General features: G+C 49.9%; 6 protein-coding genes across 6 annotated transcripts; 2 read left to right on the forward strand and 4 right to left on the reverse strand.

The window, feature by feature from the left end:
* Window positions 1-475: 475 nt before the first annotated feature.
* On the reverse strand, window positions 476-2469 carry PFICI_09422 (uncharacterized protein; the record flags this gene model as incomplete). The annotated part of the gene is made up of 5 exons (XM_007838003.1): window positions 476-1284; window positions 1336-1758; window positions 1821-1888; window positions 1953-2051; window positions 2108-2469. 5 exons carry the CDS (start codon window positions 2467-2469, stop codon window positions 476-478), a joined length of 1761 nt encoding a protein of 586 aa, XP_007836194.1.
* Window positions 2470-9086: 6617 nt separating this feature from the next.
* On the reverse strand, window positions 9087-11677 carry PFICI_09423 (uncharacterized protein; the record flags this gene model as incomplete). The annotated part of the gene is made up of 2 exons (XM_007838004.1): window positions 9087-9776; window positions 9836-11677. The coding sequence occupies 2 exons, from the start codon at window positions 11675-11677 to the stop codon at window positions 9087-9089; spliced, it is 2532 nt and encodes an 843-aa protein (XP_007836195.1).
* A 548-nt stretch (window positions 11678-12225) lies between these two features.
* Window positions 12226-13564, forward strand: PFICI_09424 (uncharacterized protein; the record flags this gene model as incomplete). The annotated part of the gene is made up of 3 exons (XM_007838005.1): window positions 12226-12266; window positions 12330-12495; window positions 12575-13564. 3 exons carry the CDS (start codon window positions 12226-12228, stop codon window positions 13562-13564), a joined length of 1197 nt encoding a protein of 398 aa, XP_007836196.1.
* Window positions 13565-14205: 641 nt separating this feature from the next.
* On the forward strand, window positions 14206-17208 carry PFICI_09425 (uncharacterized protein; the record flags this gene model as incomplete). The annotated part of the gene is made up of 1 exon (XM_007838006.1): window positions 14206-17208. One exon carries the CDS (start codon window positions 14206-14208, stop codon window positions 17206-17208), a length of 3003 nt encoding a protein of 1000 aa, XP_007836197.1.
* Window positions 17209-17784: 576 nt separating this feature from the next.
* On the reverse strand, window positions 17785-19002 carry PFICI_09426 (uncharacterized protein; the record flags this gene model as incomplete). The annotated part of the gene is made up of 2 exons (XM_007838007.1): window positions 17785-18369; window positions 18559-19002. The coding sequence occupies 2 exons, from the start codon at window positions 19000-19002 to the stop codon at window positions 17785-17787; spliced, it is 1029 nt and encodes a 342-aa protein (XP_007836198.1).
* Window positions 19003-20433: 1431 nt separating this feature from the next.
* On the reverse strand, window positions 20434-22649 carry PFICI_09427 (Serine/threonine-protein kinase nrc-2; the record flags this gene model as incomplete). Its single annotated transcript, XM_007838008.1, has 3 exons — window positions 20434-20815; window positions 20874-21552; window positions 21605-22649. 3 exons carry the CDS (start codon window positions 22647-22649, stop codon window positions 20434-20436), a joined length of 2106 nt encoding a protein of 701 aa, XP_007836199.1.
* Window positions 22650-23708: the final 1059 nt, after the last annotated feature.

Genomic DNA, 23708 nt, shown 5'->3' on the forward strand with positions numbered 1-23708 from the left:
GCGAGCACAATTGCCAAATTAGCAGCAGGCCATTAGACATCCACCACCCCACATTATACTACTCTTGCCCGTACAGATTCGTTTGTATTTCAAAAGCAAGACCGAGTCTCCAAAGTATAAAACCGCCGGGAGTCGTTTTGTCTCATCATTCTAGTATAGTTACAGACAAAGGAGGAAAATGGGAATCAGGCTCGAATTTCAAATATTGAGAAATCAAAACTCCAAAGCCTTTGCAGCTATCGGGGCGAAGTTGAATCCAGGAAGGTGTGATCATGAGCAATTTTCAATTGTCGTTAATGGCGGCCGTGAACTCGTTATTATGGAACTCTGATGTTTCGTCGGTTCTGTCGTACCCAATGAGTCTATTTTTGCGCAAAAAGTAAACTACCTCCGTAATGGTATAGGCACGACCGATAAAATCCAATGAGCGAATATCAATGGGAAATGGTGACAAATCGCCTTCTCCCGGGCAATCTCAGAGAAGTCTCTTTCTCTTCCTGTCTTCTTCTCTACCATCGTCTTCGTTCTCCTGTTCAGCAGTATCGGTAGGGTTGAGGATATGGGCCATGCTCCCCCTGCGCGTCGGCGGGAGAGAGCTGTCTTTGATAGAAAGGTTCTTATTCTCTCTGTTTGCTGCTCCCCACGACCAGCCGTTGAAATTGTTGTTAATGCTATCCATGTTATTGATGCCATTGGAGAACGGGGGTGGCGGAGGAGGAGGCGTTGAAGGCCGCGACTGGGAATGTGAGTGAGGCGGAAACGTGGAGAGAGTGTCGCGGGGCCCTCGGTCATCCATGGGCAGACGACTTGGGGATGAAGGCCACTGAGATGATGATGGACCAGACCCTGCCAACGGGCTAGGGTTCGGCACCCAGCCATGAGCTCTGATGTCGGCCGAAGTATGTCGTCGAGCTAGACTACCAGGCGGCCCTTCGACATTGGACAGAGGATGGGGTCCTGAGGGCACAGGCGGTGCTTGAGGGCGGAGCGGGGAGGGTGATGGTTGGTTGATAATGGGAGGAGTAGCACCGCTGACTGATCCGTATTGGCGGCGCGATGAAATGGACAAGTTAGAGGGCACAGGTGGTCTATAGTAATTCGGGCCTCTGGCTTGTGCTGCGTTGAGCCTTCGCTGGTCATCCTGCGCGTGCTGCCTGGGAGACAAGGGCGGATTTTCCAGATTTGCAAAGAATTGCCGGCTACTGGAAAGCGGAGGCTCGTGCGGTTCATCCACTGAACGGAAGGTCTCAGACTGTCGTTGCAAATCGAGTTGCAGTCTCAGAACTATAGACATGTTTAGCTGGTTGTCAGGTCCCAATGAGATGTGTGACCTACCCTCTTGGTGTATGGATTGGTTAGGATCAGGGACCAGCGCAAGCAGTGTCCTCGTCAAGGTCTGGTTGAATTCCAGTAACCTTGTTATCGTGTCCATCATGGCTTGGTTTTTGACGTGCATATAATGAGCATTCTCTTCGCTTCGCTGCATTCTCGCACTGATGTCGTACATGTTGTGCTCAATGTTGATAATTCTCGGATCTACTCCGTCTGGGATGGGTGGCATGGGCTCTGAAGGAGTGCCGGGTTGAGAAGGGGTCGGTTTGGAATTGTTATACTCTCGGTGGATCAAAGTATGGCGTGAGGCTCTTCGCTTGATTTCGCGTAACCCGACCAAATCGCCCCGTTTAAAGTTTCCGTTGCCATGCTTGAATTCCCACAGCACAGTCTCGGGATTTCCGGTAGCGAACACATCGCTGACTACTGGTCAAGTCAGAAATCTATCCATATCACAGCATTTTTCACGTTACCGTTCGTCACTATACCTTTGTGGAAGCCATACATATTCAGCTGTCGCACGAAGGAGGATATGTTTGTATGTTTAAAATATGTACTGCGCCAAAGCACGTCAGAACGGTATATCAAAAGCGCAGTGATTCAGTCTTGTGTGGACTTACGCAAGAACTTTTGAGAATTCCTGTGAAGGAGAGACGACAAAACTCTCGTTCGAATTCGACCAGCTGATGAGATGCCGTATGCTTTGATCCTCCAGCATGCTACAATCATGTTAGCAGGAGTTTAGCGCGACTTGCGCGGCAGTGTCGAGACGCACTTGTAGAGCTTATGTATAAAGGCTGTCTGGACAATCTTGGTCTGGTGGTGGACTGCCTGAGCAGCCGCTACAGGAGCGGGCATGGTGTTGGTGGAAGCTAGATGTTGGTCGTTCGAGGAAGAGCTGATGTTCTGGTCGTGCCCTTCGCCTTCGGGACTCTTGCTAGAGGAGCCAGGGGCAGAGGAGCTTGTTGGCGTCGTGAGGTCCATGGGATCGCCCCGAGGAGACGGCGCCGACATCTTTATGGGAGTAGGGGTAGGAGTGGTGGTGGTTATTATGGGAACTGTCCGAGCGCCCATGGTCTCTTGCGCGGTACCGTTTCCTAAGATCGTTGTCGAGGCACTCTCAGTAACCGTTGCCATCGGGTCTGGAAAAGAGATTAATCATATCAGTGGCAGGGTCCCAGAGAGAGCTAGGTAGTAATGAGACAGCAGACAAAGGGGAGCAGCTATGGAGCCTCTACGTTGGGAGACCCAGTAGCATATCTAGGAGACAGGAGCACACGGACCTCATCCTCTTGGTACGAGCGTAATTGGCGATAGTGTAGATAGTAGTAGTAATGATCGGTTCGGGACAAGCTTTTGTTGTCTGCAACTTGGGGGTTCTGGATATTTTTTTCTTGGTCCTTCCTTTAGGAAAAAAAAAAAGACCTCCTGTTACTCCCCCGCTTTGCTCTACACGGGTTCCACTAGCCGGTGCTGTCTAGAAGTTGCTCAGCGGCGCATGTGTATTTATGATGCGCAAAAGCCCCTTAGCTTCGAAATTGGAACGAGGGGGACAACAGAGAAGCGAGCCAGCACGGTGGTGTCGGGGCCCTGTGATTGAGATGTGGGTTTCCGGAATCGAAAACCGCAAGGAGGCGCGGGTACTAGATAGACTTTGCTTCGAGAAGGGCTGTCCTGGATTCCTCGAGAACAAAAATGTTGTTTTATGATAGTGTAAATAAAATTCAGATATATATGCAGGTTCAAGTGAGCATATATAAAGATGACGGGAGCGTATGTAGTTTTGAGTGGTTCGGAAGTGAATTGCAAGTACAAAGTTAAGGTGTAGTCTGGGGTTGGACGTTTTTTCTTGAATTGCAAATGGGCAGGTCACAACCAGCTTGGGGCTTGGCGACCTCGGGAATAGCTACTACCTAGTAGCTGCTACCTCTCAAGTCCAAGCCTAGAACGTAGCCCCGTGGCGTCTGGGGAGGTTCGTTGGAAAAGCGATTCGAGGAAGGGCCGCTGATAGAGACCTAACGGCATGGGCGGGCAGCGGGAGAGACATGCAAGAAGCGCGACCGACGGATGGCGGCGACGGCGACACACCCTGACTGACTGGCCGACTTGGAGCGAGCGAACTGACTGACACCTCTCTTCTTTCTTTCTTTCTCTCTCCCTCTCTCTCGTCTGTCTTTGCCTTACCACGCGAGAGCAGCAAGAAGAAGCAGACCTAGAAGAGACGACGGGCAAGATGGAGTGGGCCAAGACTTGTCGAGCTCACAGACTTGTCACTGATTGGGTTGGATCCCCTTGGGTAGGGGGGGCGCGCCGATGGGGGCAGATCAATTTTCTAAAGTGTAGGGGAGGGGGGGTGGGAGGAAGTAGGGGTGGAAACCAAGGGGAGGAGACTAGACTGGAGGGGAGGGGCATGGAGCGCAGAGTGATTGATGTGTGCTTGTTGTACCCTTCCTTTGAATCTCTCGTATCTGTCTCCTGCTGGCTGGCGAGACGGAGCTGCCATCTGTGGGAAGCGGCCGCTGTTTTGGGGGGGTTTCGTTGCCTCTAGATGCAGAGCGCTATGTATATCAGACGTCGAATCAGGGGAAGAGATTGCTTCACAAACGTAGCGAGGTAGATATGCGGTCTTTGATAATCTGACCTCTGGCTGGCAGGTGAAAATGTACTGGGAACGAGACTTCGGTCAGGGACCAATGCACATCAATCCGTCCGTCGGGGATCTATCATGAGCTTGCTTTGTGTGTACCCTCCTTGGCGGAAATTTCAGCAGCTCGCTGCTCAATGCATTGCCTAATTAGTACGAGTATGGGCATGCAATCAACCAAAATACGCCTCTTTCCGTAAGATTTTGTATGTAGGTACCGCGGCATCTACACACATACCCTGGAATGCACGGAAAAAGGTTATGTACTCTTTAGATTCTCCTTCTTCAAATCCCTCCGAATCCGCCTACTTAGATCATCCATACCCTATAAGCATGTACCTCATGGGAAGGGACAAAAAACTACCAACCATCTGCATGCAATTCCTACTACTGCTGATATCCCGATCATCGAATCCCGACTTGAACTAAAAGTAATGTAATATTAGTAGATCCGTATAGATAGACAGTGTACATTTATCGAGAGGAAGGTACTTTTCGACTTGTCTGGACGCGTGTGATCATCAGCATGTCTGCTTGTCCCTCCCCTCGTCTTGATATTATACAGTACGGACGGTACCTACGTAGAGATTTTGCGAGAGAAAGACCTTTTACCTAGGTAGTCGGTAGATTCAAGAGGGAAAACGCCCTGACGCCTGGGAGAACCAGATAGGTGCGGCCCGCTTGAACCCTGGGAAGTCTAAAAGTCACGTCGGCACTAGGAACCACCAGCTAATACGGATTGGGAGGTGCTCATCAAAACTCATCCTGGGGTCCGCACGAACGACACGACGGTGGTAATTTTTACTCACTCCCACCAACTGACGCGCAATCAGGGTGTGCAGTAGTTCATCGCTAGTACTACGGATTACCGGCGGATTACAACCTCTACACAGACCACCGGATTGAGCTTCCGAATCATTACTCGCCCGGGTTCAAGCAGGACTTGTCAACCAGGCCAGCATCATCATCAGCACCAGCAGCAACATCCGTGACAGCAGCCAGGAGCTCCAACTCCTTCGCTCCACCGAAATCCATATACCGTGCAGACCGCAGCAGATGCTAGACAGTACTGCTATCACGAGAGCCGGGTATTCTGCAAATATTGGATCCTGCAATGCGAATGAGGTGAGTGTATGGCACTGTATCTACACACTGGACATACCTAGGTAGGCCATGTGCAGTCTAGCTTCGGCAACCACAGGCCAAGCTTGAGAGGTTTCGGGCCAAACACCCTCCACCACAAAAGAGCTCCCAACTCAAAAAGGCCACTCCAACAGCGGGTGAGCACCGCTGGAAGCATACTACTTTGAACTGTACCCGCACGCAGATGCGCACCCACCCATTTCAAGGTTGCCCGCCCCCCTCCGGTGTATACACTGCACTGGAACAAGCACGCTGCCACGCGTTTGAGTGCCTTCTACTTCTACTTCTCCTTCTTTAGGCCTTCTAGATGTTCTAGACGATGGAGTGATGATCCAGCCTCGTTTCTCTGCAGCACGCCGTTTGTGCGATACTCCCGCATCTGCGTACATTCAAGGCTCAAGAAGCCCATTCAAGTTGCACACCAACAAAAACTTGGGGGTTGGATCGTCTTCTTTCTTTCACTGGTTGCGGCGTTCCCCGCTGGCCTTGGTAGGCTGTCGGTCGTTAGCCACTACAAGGTAGGCACTGTAGGTAGCTATGTACCATCTAGCATTCGCCTGACAACTAACGTACCTGCAAAACTACCGTACTTCATATCGGTGCTTGGCAGGCTTCAGTGCCCATGTGCCACCATCCGCACCCACCTAGAAGCGGGCACTGTACTGCATCTACTATACCTTCCCCCAGGGGTCTCCGATAGAACAAAGTCCGGTGCACTTTTGGGCTGCACATCATCCGTCGACTTGATTTTAATCCGGCCCGCCAGATTTGTACATTGGTAACCGGAGCAAATCAAACAAAAGCAACCCGACTCAAACACCTATTTAGCACATAGCATTATCCCATACCAGACACGTTCCCGTTGGGACAAGTAGCAGATCTCCACTCGGCCGGGTAATGGAACGACACCGTCCGTGACGGACCCCATGGCGCCTCGTAGGGCTTTCCGAGAAAGTCAGCTGGCTTGTGCCGCTATCCAGGCTTTGTAAGTATCCGGTCTAGAATTGCACTCAAGGGAAGCAAGCTTCAAAGTTTGATTTGAGGTCCCCTACCTCTTCTGATTCGCTCTTCAGCACAAACAGACATGACGACACTTTCTCTTGGACCCCGGAAGGTTCAGCCATGAGCGCCATGAACGCCTCCAGCGCATCTGACAGGCTGCTTATGAGGTAATAAGTATAGATACGCATTCAGATTCTACATGACGGCAGCCACTCCAAAACAAAGCAAGCTACAGCCTCCCGGCAGTTGTCGCCCGTCTCGATATGATGCCTGGCTGTATAATGTCTTTTTGTTTTTCTACGCAATTGCACCCGTGTCTTTCTGTCGAATTTCCAGCAAACGAGGCGCGAGCAAAGAAATCACATTCAGAAAATATACGACAAGGAAGAATAATAGATACATCAAATCGAGGTCGGCGTGGCCGCTGGGTATCGATTATTGCCTCCTCCGCATTACCCTAGCACAGATATCTACCTGACTCAGGTTCTTGACAAAACTCACCATGGCCAGATGGCTATTGACTCTACCATACTTTGTAGGACCCAAGCACATGGGCCAAGCGAAGTATATTTACTGGGGCTGAGACATCGCACTTGATAGCGTCCCGGTCAAATACACTGTGACGCTGCTGCTGGTCTTGTCCTTTGCAAGATCCTAACAATCTGCCGAGGCGCCGCCCCTGAACTCGCCAACATTAGAATTGCATGCGTACAAGATGCATTTCCTGGTTGTTGCGGAAAGTTCTATTACAGAGGCAACGGATCTACATACGACCAACTTCACAAGTCAATGCTTCCACCCTCAACAGGAAGGATATCTGACCTAGCTCTAATTAGCCTCAATCATACCCTCCATACATGATTTCAGCTTTCAGGGCAGCCACGACGATACTCATGTTATTGGCGATTGTCTCTGGGTTGTTGTCGGATGCTGGATCGCCCGGAGTCGCTTCCCTGGGTAAGCTGGACCAACGTCGAGCCTGGCAGGCATGGAGACAAGGATCAACTGTTGTTAACAGCTCCCGCTCCTGCATACGCTCCCACCCACCCACCCCCCATCGCAAACCCAAGCAAGTTGCATACATGCCTACATACATACCACAGAGCACACACATGGCGAGGCCCCCACACACAGATTTGCTTACTACTGCCACCAGCTAGCCGATCCCCCCAATCCTGGTTCGGGCCAGAGGCGAAAAAGGGGCTTTGGACCCTGGGGAGCGGCGAGCTCTCATGAACGGCTATAGCCAGGAAATAGCCGAGTATGAACTGAACGTGGGATTATCCTCCACAAGGAATTGCTAAGGTAGGTAATCCTATACGTAGTGAGAGTAATAGCGATACTTTTCAGCCTTTTTTTGCAAAGAGTTGAACGAGACATGGATATTGATGTTTCGAGGGCCGACCTTGGCCGTTGTCTGTTGTATGATCACCGCCCCCGGAACCCTGAAATGCCCTTTTTTTCAAGTGGTAGTATTTGGGGGGCAGCACATGTTTGTGAAACTCTATATTCGCCCGCCCGTGGGTGCGTTTTTTGGGTTTGCGAAACATGCAAAGAATAAAAGAAAGAAAGAAAATTCTGAAACTTCTAGATTACAATGACTGTGAGCTCGGCCGGGTTTTGGGTCACTAGAACAACTCTATTACGCTTGTGTCTCTGAATATCTTTTTTGAGTTTATATCTCCAGGTCCCATATTTTGTTTTGCATGCACGTTTGTTTTTGCCAGTCTTACAGAATGAATGCGCACCCTTGATGCGCGTGCTAAGGCGGAGAATAACTTTCATGGGACTATTTTTATTTTCTTTTCCTTCTGTAACTCGAACCGGGCTGGGAAAGCAAGGTACAATTTCGTCAAGGGGCAGAAAGCTTGACTTTTTTTTTCTTTCTTTGCCCAGACAGAAACCGCTGTGTACATTCGTGGCGCAAGATTGTCGACCCTGTTCCTGGAATATGCGATTGTCGGTCGGCAAGACACGAAAAAAAAGCTGCGGTTGGAAATAATGACGGATAGCCCCAAGTCCTCGGCAGGAATGACTTGGCGCTGCAATACGATTCCCTCTCCCTGCAAACGCGTGTTTTTTTATTCTTTCGCCCGGCTTCTTAATGGGGGTCCCTAATCTTTAACATGACAAATTCCGTATATCCCTGATTGGTATTTATAGGTAGAGAGAAAAAAGGACAGAGATATGGGATTGACCTTGATAATCCTCGGTTCTCACGTCTTGCATAGTATTCCATGTTCGCCGCCCGCTACTCATTGCCTCATCTGATAAGCGACAGGCACAGCAACCACGTTTTTTCCTTCTTGTTCCCTATATAAATCTTACGTGCATTATACCTGATGCTGACTTTTTTGAGTTGGGTTTACATAAGATTTGCCCTGCCTCGCTGATCAGCTAAATCCGGAATCCTATAGTCGCTGTAAATAGAGTTGGCGGCCATATGCATGTTCGGAGTTGACAATCTTGGTGATTGTGTTGCCATTACAGTGTATATGTCGGACTTTGACGGGAATATTAAATTTAGCAAAGAGTGGCTGAGAATGCAAACAGTTTCATGGGCAGATCTAGTATAGCAAGATCCACGCCTTTTCTAGAGCAGAGTAAGCATAGGGACATGCTACACAAATGTTCTGTCGCCACTCTATGCGAGAACATTGGTCGTTGGTATATCCAACATCGCATCTACGGCTGATTTGATGTGCTTGCAATCGCAGTATGAGGAAATGCTCAAGGCCATTATGTAATGTGTAGCGATCAAAAGTCTCCAAGGCACATTCAGACGATATAGACTAGATTAGGTCACGATGACAAGACAAAACAATACCAATTCACGATAAACGGCATGAGGCTGTGTGAACCAGACAATATACTCATACCCATTTGACGTGACAAATATCTACAACGACAAAAAAGGGTCACCTCCTTAGTTTTCCAAATTCAGCCGACTCCAATTCAAAAAGTCCTAAGGGAAGTCTTCGTCCATCTCATCACCGCCTAGCCTTCTCTCGCTCACCTCTCTGATCTTCTCGCCTAGAATACTACGCCCATATCGTTCGGCCACCTTCCCGGCGGCATCGAGCATCCGGCCGGTGCGGTCCCTCATTAGCTGCACGAGCTCTAGAGCCCGCATACCGCGGTCCTCGCCTTCACGACATTCAATTGCAAGATACTGCAAAAGCGTCTTGTCAATGTCCAGCTCCAATCTCGCGAGCGTGGATCGCTGGGCATGAGAGCCAGACCCTTGCGTAGCATCTACCGAGTCTTGGAGCTGAGCAGCAAAGATGCCCTTGAGCAGGTAGGTCTGCTCAAGCTTCCGAGTTTCGGACTCGCCGTCTTCCGGCTCCGGTGTAGCATCCGGGTCTTCAGCATTGGTAGACTTGGCCTTGGGTGGCTCAGATGACAACGGGATAGAAAAGTCAAACTCGGAGAGAAGAGGCCGTGGAAAGTATGGGTACTGGTCGCCTCCCTTGAGAATGATACAGTGGAACTTGTTGTCAGCTACGGCGATGGGAAAGTAGGTCTCGTGTTTGCGGCCAGATGCCAGACGTGGAAGGAGTTTCGTGTCGAGCAAGGGAACCCAAGAAGCTTTGGAAGGTTGTCGCCAGTGCAAAAGCGTGAGGAGAGTGCCAGTAGAGTCGTAGATACACGGATCCTGGAGCATCGTTAGCCAAAAATGCTATTTGATGAGAAAACGATTTGACAAAAACATACACCATTGTCTGAAAAGAAGACACTCTTGACAGTCGCCCCCTCGGGAAGAGCGACCGTGTCTTCATTCTGACATATTTCGTCCCTCTTGACATTTTCAATTGTATAAAGGAGCCGGGCATTGCCATCAGCGCCCACGGGGCCGTTGCCCATGGTTAGCACATAGTCCCTCCAGCTGGCGCATGTGACCATTGGTGTGCTCTTTGGCCGGTACACTCGATAGGGAATACCAAACAAAGTGTAGACTCGGACGTAGTTGGCTGTAGTCGTTACAGTGATGAAAGATTCGCTTAATGACATGGCCAGAACAGCTTCACCCTTGGGCAATTCGGTGCGCCAGTCCGTTCGGTTCGTCCATGTCTCGTGAGGACGGTAGAAGATTGTGGCAGGAGTGTCATCTTTTGGCGGGCTCGAAAAGAGCGTGCCATTTTCGGTCAAGCAGGCCTTATCGTACAAAAAGGTGTCTGTAAAGTGAAAGTCTCTGTGGAAGTCATGATCGTAAAACTCGACAGTCACTGTGTGGTGGCCATCCTGGTCGATAGTCCAGATGAATCCGATCAGATTCAAGCAGAGATACTTGCGATTGCCGCGCCATGGTGTAGACCCTGGTTGGAAAGCCTCGTGGTATTGAGCTTCGAGCCGGAAACGCTTATTGGAGCCATCGCCAAAGAGATCATCCTCATCATGAGAACGCTTGCCATTTCCATTCAGGGTATAGCCAGCGCCGTCATCGTCGACCACAAAGTCATCGTTATCTGCGCCATCCATGAGCGAGTCGAGACTGTCGAGTGAATCACGACGCGGCCGCCGTTCAGCTTCCTTGGGTCCCGGTCCCGGTCGCCTAATGTTCAAGGAGACCTCTTGTAGCGGGTCATGGATAAAGGGGGCTGGCTGCTTTGGAAGCTTCAAGAGCTGAGCAAATTGCTCCGGCACAAAGTCAGGATGGATATAGACCTCGCCATCAGAATTGGTGAATGACGCCAGATTCTCTTTGGGGTGCCACGAAATGTTCATTACATTGACATAGTCGAGCCTGGCAATGACGGACTGGGTCTTGGACTCCCACAGTATAATCTTTTTGTCCTTTGCAGCCGAGGCGAGGATCGCGCCATTGGGCGACCACGCAAGAGCAGTGATATCGCCGTTATGGCCCTTGGAGAAGACCCGCTGCTTCTCCCAGTCATTTTTCGACACCACTTGAATGTCTCGTGTCGGTGTAGGCACAGCAAATGCCCTGCCATCGGGATGCCATGCTACCATGGAACTGATTTCTGATTCGGCATCCAGAGCACCAATGATGCCATCCATCTTTCGAATAAGCTCAGGCTCGTCCGATGTAAGGGAGTATATGTACACGACGCCATCAGTACATGACAGCGCCACTGTGTTGCCCTTGTGGTCAAAGACAAGGTGCTTCGTCGGTTTGCCGTGCTCTTTCAGAGTTCGCACCTGACTATTGTCGCTGGTGTTTACCACTTTAACAGTAAGCTCATCGCTAGCGACAGCGCACCATTGTCCATCTGGGGAGAGCGCGACATCGCGAATAGGCAGTGAGCAACGAAGAAGGAATCTCTCGAATTCGGCATTGGGGATCGAGTAGTAGCTGACAGTGCCGTCTTCAGAACCGGCAACGAAGAAGTCGTTGGCCGCGTCCACGGCTGTATGTTGCTCGGGGCAATCGTCGATATTCCGAGGCTCGCCGTCGAAGCCCGTCTTGTAGAGACGAATTGTGTTATTCGATCCGACCGTCACCAACTGTGTTCCATCTGGTGTGTAGGCGCATAGCGTAGCGCCTTGCGTGTGCGCGGGTCTTGGCCGAGGGCGAGGCGGTGCCGTAGATGCCATTGTAGAGACTCAATGGATGCTTGCTTCCACGGACCGTCGTAATGGTGAGAGAGAGAGGCAAGATGCGACAATCTGAAAAGTGATTGTCGTCACAAGTGGGCCAGGTATGTCGAGATCCCACGAGCCTACATATGTTTGTCCAAAGTATCAACGAGAGAGACGCGTTTCGACCGTGTCAAATCAATTTAGGGACGCGTTTGACAGGGGTGGCACCTGTGTTTAGCATGGGTGAATACCTAAAAGTTCTACCCCACTATACATTAGGTAGCGGGCGCAATAAACCCCCACCTGGGTACTGGCGACAGCTTCGAGAGCCTAGATCGGATAGTGAAATTTAACACACACAAGTCTACAAGGTGCATTAGTAACAACAGGCAGATTTGAAAGCAGCTTCGTTATATCTAGGTAGGCACCAGTATTTATTCCTGGAGTTTGGATTTCAGAAAAGGCCTCTGCAACATTGTGTGCTACCATTGCCTTTACTCATCGGGCATTTTCCCTTAAGGCATCGCAGAATTCCAATATCCAAGCTTGTGCAAGCCGTCAAGATGCAAAAGGGGCTTTCAGCAGATCACTTTTTCGAGACCGAGTAAGAAGACTTGCATAGAGTCCCGTTAGATTTTTGAAGCAGGGAAATTGACAGAAATCATAGTGCGTCTGCACAGAGACGAGAGAGGCAAGCTGCCAAGTCTGCCAACAAGAATGGAAACCCAATTTCCTTGAAATCCAAACCACTGGCTGCCATTCTCGATCTCGGCTCGCCATCTTCTCTCCTTGTTGCAGAGTCTTCCGGCACTGTCAGAAGAGTCAATACTGAGGTATGGAGCGGAAGACATGAAGACGAACCTCACGAGTGGGTATCATCGTGCCGTGAATCATTTGTTAACACTTCGCTAGACACAAGATACCAAACAAGTATATCGGGGCCCGACCGCGCCCGTAACATGTGTGGCACTCGGAGGACCCGGCAACCAGACATTATTCGCCGGATCTTGGGACAAGGACATCTGGAGTTGGGACGTTTCCTCAAAGGCACCAGGCCGCAAGTACAGCGGCCACTCTGATTTCGTCAAGGCCGTTGTCTGCACCAAACTGGGCGGCAAGGACATCCTCATCAGTGGTGGCGCGGACAAGAAGATCATCGTCTGGGATGTTGCAACTGGCTCTCGCCTTCACGTCCTCCAGGATCAGGTAGTCTCCATGATGGCAGTTCAACATTTGGCTGTGGATCCAGTGTCATCTGGGCCCGACGAAGTGATACTTGTCAGCTCGGGTAGTGATCCGCATATTCGACGCTGGCGCATTCGTGTCGACTCTGCAGAGCAGATTATTGAGACCCTGCCCAACGAGTCCGAAGCTCGATACGCAATCCTCGAGCACGAGACTACCGTGTATAGGCTCTTTTTCGATCAGCAGGGTGATGAGGTCGACCTCTGGACCGCAAGTGGCGATGGAACCGCAAAGTGTTTGTCACGAGCCAGAAACTACGCCGTTGAGGACACGATCGAACACGGCGACCATGTTCGAACTATCATAGCAACGGAGCATTGGATTGTGACTGGTGGTCGAGACGAGGACATCAAGGTTTGGGATCGCGCATCCGGCAAGCTGTATTGCACACTGGATGGACACTACGACGAAGTTACTGACCTGATTGTGCTTGGCGGCCAAACAACATCGGCTGCACAAATTGCATCAGTCTCTCTTGATGGGACGATCCGAACATGGTCACTTGAAAAAAAGGAACTCGACAAGATCAACCAAGAAAAATTGGACAAGGCCAACGGAGTGGAGGAGGAAAATCCGGCTGAGGAGGAAAAGGAAGGACTCATGACTGCCGAAGAAGAGGCTGAGCTTGCTGCTCTTCTGGATGATGATGACGAATAATCATTGTGTATGAGTGCAATGACTACCAAGAAGACTGGCCAGCCTTGCGTACATTCTGGTCCTCTGCCATCCGGTAAGGCTCTACCATCGTTGCCTGTGGGCTTTTTAACAAGAAATATAACTTTGTAGTTTCGACTCATGGATCGACATACAAGATCACCTGCAAGAAGTTTGTTCCCTGGTCCATGAAGTTGAACAAATACAGACATATGCAATGCCCATATATGCGATACCATTTAGCAGAAGTGTGTGTGGCTAAGTTGTACTGGCCAGCCAGTGGGCCGCTTGGGCGGCATTGTCTGGCTCCCCTGCAGTTGGCTGCATCGGCTGACCTGGTCGAGCTGAAGCACTTGAGTGTTTTCGGTAATTATGCCTTGCCATTGCGCCACACTGGGGGCTTACCAGAGGAAAAACGTATGCGAAATACCATTGGATGGTTCTGAGAAAACAAAAAGTAGACTGCAAATTCATCCTCGCGACTCAGCCCGATGCTTTGTCCCCGTTCCTGATCCCCTCTTCCCATCGAAACTCGCCTTCACTGTTGTCCACAAACCTTTACTCTGACTATCATGTTCCTCACGTCGTGCTAGCACCGGCACCAACATTGTATTGCTGAGATTCACATTCAGGTCAGGTTGATCATGGAACCACAGGCAAAAAGGCGCAGGATTGAACCTGAGCACACAATTCCAGGTGACACACGATCATTCGGTGGGCCGCCGCACGAAAAGTTTCAGCCACAAAGCATTTCAAGTGGATTCAACGGCACTGGAGTTGCCAACAACGGCAGTTTCAATGTTGCCGGAGACTTTTACACTACAGCTGGAGATGCTGCGAACACAGCAAACGCGGCGACCACGCGGCGCGAGGAACTTCTCGACTCCTTGCGGTTTGAGCAGATTGAATCCCGGCAACTAAGCATCAAGAGAGCGCATGCCAAAACGTGTAGCTGGTTCTTGAAAGACCCGATGTATAAGAGATGGGGAAACAGAGCAGAATCACAAAAGAATGAGAACTTTCTGTGGATCAAAGGGAAACCGGGCGCTGGAAAGTCGACTTTGATGAAGTATCTGCATGGACAACTCAAAAAACAGCTCCGCACAAACGAAACTCTGATTGCTTTCTTCTTCAACGCACGAGGCAGCGATCTAGAAAAGTCGACAGAGGGCATGTATCGATCCCTCTTGGTGCAACTCCTGGATGGCCGTCCAGAGCTGCAGCACGTACTTGATCGATTGAGACCCGGCTGTCAGTGGACCATTGACCTGCTCAAGGATGTGTTCGAGCAAGCTGCGGAGCAACAAAATATTGTTTGCCTTATCGATGCGTTGGATGAATGCGATGAGGGTCAAATACGAGACATGGTTGACTGGTTCGATGCCATCATCCAAGCAGACATCAAAGTCCACGTCTGCTTCGCAAGTCGGCACTACCCGTATATCAACATACAGACAAGACTGAGTGTTACCCTCGAAGATCAAGACCAGCACGAAAATGACATATCCAGCTATCTTGACGCGAAACTGAACATTGGACACAGCAAGCTGGCTGAAAAGATCCGTCTGGAGATGCGAGAAAAGGCTTCTGGGGTTTTCATGTGGGTTGTTCTCGTTGTGGCTATGTTGAACAAGGAATACGGCGAGGGCAACATACCCAATATGCGCAAACGTCTCAGGCAAATTCCAGGTGATCTTCACGAACTATTTCGCAGCATTCTTACCCGTGATGACCAAGATCGGGACGGGCTGTTGCTTTGTATACAATGGGTGTTATTTGCCAAGGTCCCATTGACACCTAAGGAGCTCTATTTTGCAATAATCTCAGGTTCCGACTCAGAATCTTTGCCCGACTATCATTCGAACAATATCTCAGAGTCTGATATGCAAAGATACATTCTGAACAGATCAAAGGGCTTGACAGCGCCAACAAGGCTGAATGAGAAACCGACCATCCAATTCATCCACGAATCAGTCCGAGACTTTTTTCGTAAAGGAGACGGGATGAGCCAGATATTCCCCAATTTGGCGAACAATATGTTTGGGTCCAGTCATGAATCACTCAAGGTGTGCTGTCTGAGATACATTGAAATGGAAAAGGGAATCGGTTTTGAAAAATCCGACCGAGAAGACGCGATGGCCAAATTTCCATTCCTGAAATATGCCAACCAGCAAATCTTATACCACGCCGATCAAGCAGCAAGCAATGGACTGGCACAGCGAGACTTTTTGGCGAAATTTCCGCATACGGATTGGGTGAGAAACCACAATATTCTCAAGAGACATCAGCCATATACATCACAAGTAAGCATGCTGTATATTCTGGCCGAGGCAGGCACGACCTCGTTAATCGACGACCTCCCAGATATTCAGTCCTGCTTTGATGTGGAAGAGGATCGCTATGGGCTCCCCATTATCGCTGCCATGGCTTTGAACAATTTTGACTGTGCCCAAGAAATTCTCAGAGTACAAGCAAAGCGATTTTCAGAATTTTGTTATGAGCAATTCTGTGAACGCTGGTCTTCGGTCCTTGCGATCCCGAATCGTGAAACCAATTTTAACAGCCTGCTGGATTACTCTTTTGATAGAAAGCAACCAAAGTTTCACGAGATCATTAACTATGGAGGCGAATTCTTGTCACTTTTCTTCCTTCAGACGGAGGGTTTCGGCACTGACTCCAAAGACGCCCGCGGACTCACTGCTTATCGCATTGCAGCAAGCAAAGGTTATTGTCATCTCTTGGTGGAGTTGCACCACAGGGGCGTTGATATCGAACTTTCTACAGGCCGCAGAGCGCTTCATGTTGCCGCATCGGCCTGCAATTTCGCAGCAGCGAAGCGGTTGATCGATGGTGGAGCTGATGTCTCAGTTGTTGATGTACAGAATAGGACTCCTTTGATGGTCATCCCTTACGACACACAAGATGCCATCGATATCATGAGATTGCTGATTGAACATGGTGCTCAGGTTTCGAGCGCCGACTTCTGGGGAGTAACAGCACTGCACCATGTCTCTCGGTCCAAAAATGGTTGCGAATTGGCTAGACTGCTCCTTGATGGTGGGGCCAGTGTTGCAGCTGTGGACAAAGAGGGTCAAACACCTTTACATAAGTGGTGCTGGGGAGATTGGTTCATACGGCATGGCGAAGGTAGAGCTGCACACCAGCGACAAGATTACGCAACCCCTATTCCTGAGGGGTATCTCAACGTAGGGAGGCTACTTCTGGATCGTGGTGCTGATGTCGCCGCTGTCGACAAATATGGCCAAACATCTTTGCACTACTGCAATACTCCAGAGACTGCTGAACTTCTACTCAGCCACAATGCTTGCATCTCCGTTATTGACCATAACGGAAACACGCCCTTGCATTGGGCGGCAGGCCGACATGAAGCATACTTGTGCCAGTTATTGCTCCAACGAGGTGCCGATACTACGGCTCTTAACAAGGAGGGGCAGACACCATTCGACAAGCTCTCTATTATTCATCGTTTGACCTTTGTATCACTTGAAGATTGGATGAAGAAAATGATCGTCGAAGATGAAGATTGGATGAACATAGTGATCGACGACGACGACCCAAGATACGTTCGAGACGACGCAAATACATCCTTAGTTGAACTAAGATATGGCCATCAGTTAGGTAGTTAGATTGTACGTCGAAGCTCCTCCGTGGATCAATCAGCTCACATGAAGTTCTTCACCGTGGATGTGATGATAAATGGTTGGGTCGAGTTCTGATCTGAAACCTGCCTGAGTGCCTCAGTACAAGAGTGTCAGTGACGTGAGTGAACCATCGATAAAGGTGTGGAATGTTCCCTACGTCTTTCGTGTGCTAATGATGTAAATGCGATACACAGACAAGCCTATAGTAAACCGATCACAAGTTTTCAAAACTACCTAGATGCTCAAATGTGTGGCGTAGCTGCTCCGTTGACAGCCGCTCGCATGATTAGGAACGTTATGTTGCTCTTTCTGGCACGAAAAGATGAAGCACGTTGGATTCACAGCAGGAAAAGTCGCTCCAACAATGCCTGAATGACTCAAAGCCCAACGTGACCGAAGTGGAATCTGATAATATAGGATGCTGGATGACATTTACGAAGCTTACAGAGCCCGGTTTCTGCCTTGTTCATCGAGACATCGCAGTTTCACTGTTCTCCATACGTCCATACTCAAACCGTTAAATCCACGCAGATAAGAGCAGATATGTCCACCTAGTCTCCCTCAGCGCTTCTTTGCTGCAGATCTGGCCGACTTTCGACGTTCGGCGACCGCAGAAGACGAAGCGCGGCGTTTCTTTCCCCCATTACCCCCACGGACATTCAGTCTTGCCTCGTTCTTTTGCCTGTGGACGTCCGAGTCCAGCTTCACGGCATTGGCAATCGCCTCCTGAAGCGCATCGCGCAAGGCCCGCGACTTGACAGTCGTCTGGATATGGCGGTTGTGGACCGGAAGACCAGCGTTACTCATGGCATCTGAAACCATGGAGATGAACAATTTTGAACTCAGGATCTTGCTGGACAGGGTATTGTCCTTTGCCTCGGTGATATCGTCGTCCATGTCCTCCTCATCGCTGGTGGTGTCTGAGAGATCCTCGTTGTCGTCTACACTCTGATCGCCCTGATCGTCCTTCTCATCCTCGTCCGATGCCTCATCTTCACTAAAGGCATCATGATGAGTGTCCTTTTGGCCTCCGGTCTTGCTATTCTCATTCTTGGAGTCATCACGGGTTCTCGGGACCGAGTTCCTCTGCCTTTCTTCGTCATCTTCTTTGACACGTTTGACCCAGAACTCATGAATAGGCGTCTTCTGTAAAAGTGTGAAATGTCAGCCCCTTCGATTTCTCTCCCCCCAACATGAAATGTTATCAATCGATGATGCAGTAAAGGGTAGACATTAATTTCACAAGCCCACTTGAAACTGCGCCACAAATAGTCCCATGATCTTGATGGAAGAGAAAGACGCGGAGAGGATCAGGGTTAGGCAATATATACTTACGCGATCATCAGGATTTTCGAGCAAGAAGTGCATTTTGCCTCTCTTGATCAATTTGTCAATTGTCTGCGGCAGGGTGCCAAAGCCACCAATCTTGGACCCGACAATGCGAGTTGCCTCGACTGCCTCGTAGGACGGCAAGAGGCCTTCGTAACCTCGATCAGGGTCCCATGAGATTCTTTCTCCCGTCAAATTAACCTGCTTCAGACAGTCTCTGACCTTGCGAAAGTTGCCGTAACTGGAACAGACCGTGTCCAATTTGAGGTTGGACAGTATATCCAAGATTTCGGCCTTTGATTCCTCAGAAAACCACTCTTGAGGCTTAAAGACCTCTAATAGGACAGCCGCCACATTGGGAGTCCCCTCACGCTCACTCAAGGCTTGGAGGAAAGCTTCGGCATTCGGATGGTGACTTATGCTGTCCTTCTTGGTACTTTTTTCGACCATGTTGACGTGATATATTGTGAATTATTGCACTAATAGACGATGAGAGATGGCTGATGTTGATAAATCAATGGATCATAGAGGCTTGTTGCAAAAGCAGAGCCGCAATGATGGCTGTGCGACTTGAGTACTTGTTTGATGATAATCAAAGTTGAGAGGGAATTTCATAGACAAGCTGGAAGGTAACATAAATATACACAAGTATTGCGAGCTGCTGATAACCTTGGGGGTTTAACTCAACGGCTCCCAAGGCATACATGTGGGCACGCTGAGAGTAGCGATGTTGTGGGCGGAAATGACAGGAAAAGCACCAAATACCTGCTCAAGGCCATCAGGAATCTGCTTCTCTAGCAATCGAACCCTTGGAGCTGAGTACAAGTGGCGTTGCATTGATTTCGCAGCCTCAGGCCGGAACGACTGGTCACGATCATGTCACTCACTCCATGTTCCATGATCTTTCCCCTCTCATCTGATTACTGAAGTCTGAATGGAATTGTCTTGCTGCGCAACAAATTGTCGCCTGTTGCGTCGCAATGTTAGAAAACCAAAGTAATTTGTTCTCTTGTGCAAGACTTGATCGCAACTACCCTAGGTGGTCTTACTGTGAAAGTTGAACAAGGCATGTCAGGAGCTTCCTGATCACTGTTTCGACATCGAATTTCTCTAACACTGCCCTTTGTCATCAGGACAACTGGGCATGATAGCTTGATGCTATTAGTGTAAATATGGCTTGCGGAGGAAGATCTCTATTCTATAGGCTTTACGTTCATCCAAGCATATGAAATCTTGGAAATGAGCATATTATAAAGGTTATCCAGTATCAATTCATGCAGGGCTGATGCTCTAGAAGAGCTCTCCGAAAAGGGCTCAAGAATATGTATCTTGCAAGCTCAATGGTCACATCATACACTATTTGCTGAGTCCTCAGCCGATCGATTGCAATTTCACGACCATTCCCAAAACTTCTGCATGGACCAATACTGGGCTGAAAGTAAATCCTTTGTTTCTTTTCTCATGGCAAAATATTGACCTAAAAACTCCTCAAATCCTGTTGCAGCAAACGCCGGTGTTATGACTTGAGTATCATACATGCTTTCTTGTTCTTCTCTTTGCCAGCGCTTCTTGATATGGGCGCTGTAAGGGCCACAACGCACAGGTCCAAAGGATGATGGAGGTCTACTGTGTCAAAAAAGGGACGGCATGTCCCCGCTCATCTTCAAGTACAACCCGAATATCACGGGCTCGCTGAGTAAATCATATTTCAAAATGTGGAATGCCGCTGACATGGCGCAGATGCTCTGCAGCCCACGAAATGAGTATTTCAAGAGCAGTGCACCTCAGACGTGAATCTGCTCCGTAGTAAACAGAAACCCTCCAGCGTCAGTCCTGCTCCAGCCTGGCCGACCTGCCATTGGCGACTTGGCCAGCTCTATTCTACCGCGCTGGTTCTATCGAGCTTTGGCTGCCATAATGATCATCGCCGTCGTGGTGTAGCGTTACACTGTTGAACTCCTCAAAAGGATCCACGATCTCGTTTCCTGGAGTTGCAAGTCCGCTGTCGAGAGGTACACCCTTGAGATTTGAGTTCCTGGTACCACTGATATCGACGCTGTAACTCTCCTTCACATTTCTGAAGTTGATGGTCTCATTATCTTTGCTAATGTGAGGAATAATGGGCGGGGCCATGTGACGAATAAGGGCCCACTGCGTTGTACGGAAGAATGGATGCGCCTTGATGTCGGAGGCGCCAGCACGAGATCCCAATCGTCGAGTCTCGTCCTTGATGAGGAGCTTACGGATCAAAGATTTACACAAACTATAGAGGTTAGCGCTTGAATGCGGTATATGATGATGGTGGCGGGCGATGAACTTACTTTGAGATTTGGGGCGCTCCTGTATGCTCTGGGAAGGGGATTTCCTCTCGGAGAATGTTTGCAAATGTCGCATTTCGGTTCTTACCCTTGAAAGGCGTAGTGCCATAAAGCATTTCATAGATGAGGATACCAAGAGTCCACCAGTCCACGGCACTTGTGTGCCCACTGCCCTTGATCACTTCTGGCGCGATATACTCCTCAGTTCCCACAAAGGAGTTGGTGCGGAAATTGGCAATACACGATTTGGTGTCAATCGCAGGCATTGCTGAGGAATTTCCCTTTCCGCCCATGATCATGATCGGCTTGCCACCTGGGTCCGACTGTTTTGAAAGATCAAAGTCCGACAACATGATGTGTCCAGATTGGTGAAGCAAGATGTTCTCTGGCTTCAGATCACGGTAGATGAATCCCATGAGATGCAGGTATTCCAACGCCGCGGTGACCTCGGCAGCATAAAAGCGCGCATCGTCTTCGGGAATGCACTTGCCAGGACGTGTCTGCAGTGCTCTGAAAAACTCTCCACCACTGCAGTATTCCATGCATAGGTAGAGATAGTCCTCCGACTGGAAGGAGTGGTATAGTGTAACAATAAATGGATGATTGCTCGTAGCCAAAATCTCTTGCTCGGCGAGAGCTCTCTTGATCTTGTTTCTCTTGATCATTTCCTTTTTGCTCAACACTACATTGAGTTAGCATGGGATGAAACATGACAGAAGTAGAATTAGGCTTACCCTTCATCGCATATAGCCGGGAGCTCTTCTTTTCCCTCACCAAGTAAACTTTACCAACGTCACCCTTTCCAATGAGCTTTATTTTGTCAAAGCTCGAGGGACCGACTTCGACAGTGCGCACTTTGATGGAATTTGAGCTGTAGGTCCTCCGGAAGGCCAACGGGTTGAGACCGGGTGATGGCAGAGCACCGAGCCCGTCCTTATCAGGCACGGCAAGGCTTCCATTGTCGGTAGAAGCAGCCTTATCCACGAGACCAACAGCATCGGAGCTGTGCTCAAGTGGTTCTTTGCCGAGTTCGGCAGTCGCAGGGCGCTCACCATTGGGACCGCCTTTGGAAAAGAGGCCATGAGCATTTGGAGCACTTGCGACTTTTCGGAGTTTCCTTGCCAATTCTTCCTTTGTGGCTGTGGAGGCGTGCGCCTGTGCGCTGTCGGGGCCAGAAATCTTCAGGGACGGAGTATCAGGAGGACTTGGCGGGACAGCCAAATCATTGTGGTGCTGGAGAGCAGGTTGCCCTTGCAGAGCGTAGTAGGGGTTGGCGTGAGCAGTTGGACTCATGGCCTCATCGAGTGGATTGCCTTCGCTGGCCGTCGTCGTCGACCTAAGACGGCCGACGGTTGCGAAGAACTTGGTGTTCCGGTTCCCCTTATTCTTGGCATCATTGTGTTTTGGCGCGCCCGAGTCCTGATTCTTTTCAGAAGAGTGCGATGACTTTGAGTCGTTGTTGATTTTGAAGAAGTTCTTCAACTTCTGGTTGAAGTTGCCTCGCGGCGACTGTACGGACGGCATGGTGTTTTCGTCAAGATCGTCAGTGGAGTGAGTGTGGTGGTCATGCGCATGCCATGTTGCCAGTCGCTGTCTGATCCTCAAGTTGGCGAAGCGGCGGGCAGTCGAAGCAGTAGACGCAGGTGGCTGCTGCTGCTGCTGTTGATGATCGGGATGGGTTTGAGCGGCCAAAGGATGGTTAATCGGAGGCTCGGGCGGAGGAGGTTGCGTCGGCGAAGAAGCACGACTGCTGGAATTAGCAGCCGATGAGGACCCCATGGTCGATCAATGGCTCGTGAGTGGTCCTGGGCGTTCTGGGACCTCTGGCCCTTAGGCAAAGCAGGGCCAAGCGGCTTGGCCGGGCTTTGTGAGCGAGCGGTGCTTGACCTGCTTGGTAATAGTGATTTTTGTCTGCCTCAGGCCGGGAGCAAGGTACAAAGTGGTAGTAGTTTCGCTTGTCCAGAAGGGGGCGCGGGCTAGCCTGTCAGTGGCCGACAGACGAACAAACTTGAGCACCCAGACAGTCTACAGACGGACAAGGTGACCAGGGGTTGGGGCAGACGAACGACGGGAAACGGTGCCAGGCTCGGAGAGCTTTCCCCTTTCCCTTCCACACTCGCTGATGGTGTCTGAATCGGGTTGCATGTACGTAGGATGTATGCTTGCTCGTTCGCCAAGGTACCGGCGGGTACTTCGGAGGTTGCTGGAGGAGAACAATAGAGGGGCCAACTAAGCGACAGAAGGAGCCTAGACAAGTAGAGGACCTGAAGCTAAGGGGAAGGCCAGCTCGCGACGGAGCAGTCTTTACCCAGTCAGCGCAGACTGAGTGAGGTGTGAGAGAGAACAGGCGTGCGTGCGGTAATGATGTTTGATTCTCCACGCAGTTTCTGTCATAAGGACAGGGCAAATTTCGAAGGGGGAAAGAAAATAAAAAGCTGTAATGATATGAAAGCTGTAAATGAAAAAAGAAAATACCGCCCCGACGATGAACCGATCTAGGTTCGATTTCATGCAATTCCCACGCCCAGTCTTCCAGGCCACATACAAAGGATCCTGGGCCGTGTGTTTGTTTTAAGGTCCATCCACAGCGTATCGGCACAATTGATTGGTATGTATTTAGAGATGCGCTGGCCAAGAGGTAAACTGACTGGCAACAAGCCCATCCTTTTTTCAATTGCCAGGCCATGTGTAACCAACTACATACTACTTGAGGTAACTAAAAGCAAATGTACCTACAGTTTGTAATTATGAGGTATGTACCTGTCCAGGGGGCCAGCTCAAGGTCACGAATTGCTAATGGGGTCAGCGCTATCGTGTCATTTCCCCACCAACAGGCGA

Source organism: Pestalotiopsis fici (assembly GCF_000516985.1).
Source record: "Pestalotiopsis fici W106-1 unplaced genomic scaffold PFICI_Scf_6, whole genome shotgun sequence".
Classification (NCBI taxonomy): Eukaryota; Fungi; Ascomycota; class Sordariomycetes; order Amphisphaeriales; family Sporocadaceae; genus Pestalotiopsis; species Pestalotiopsis fici.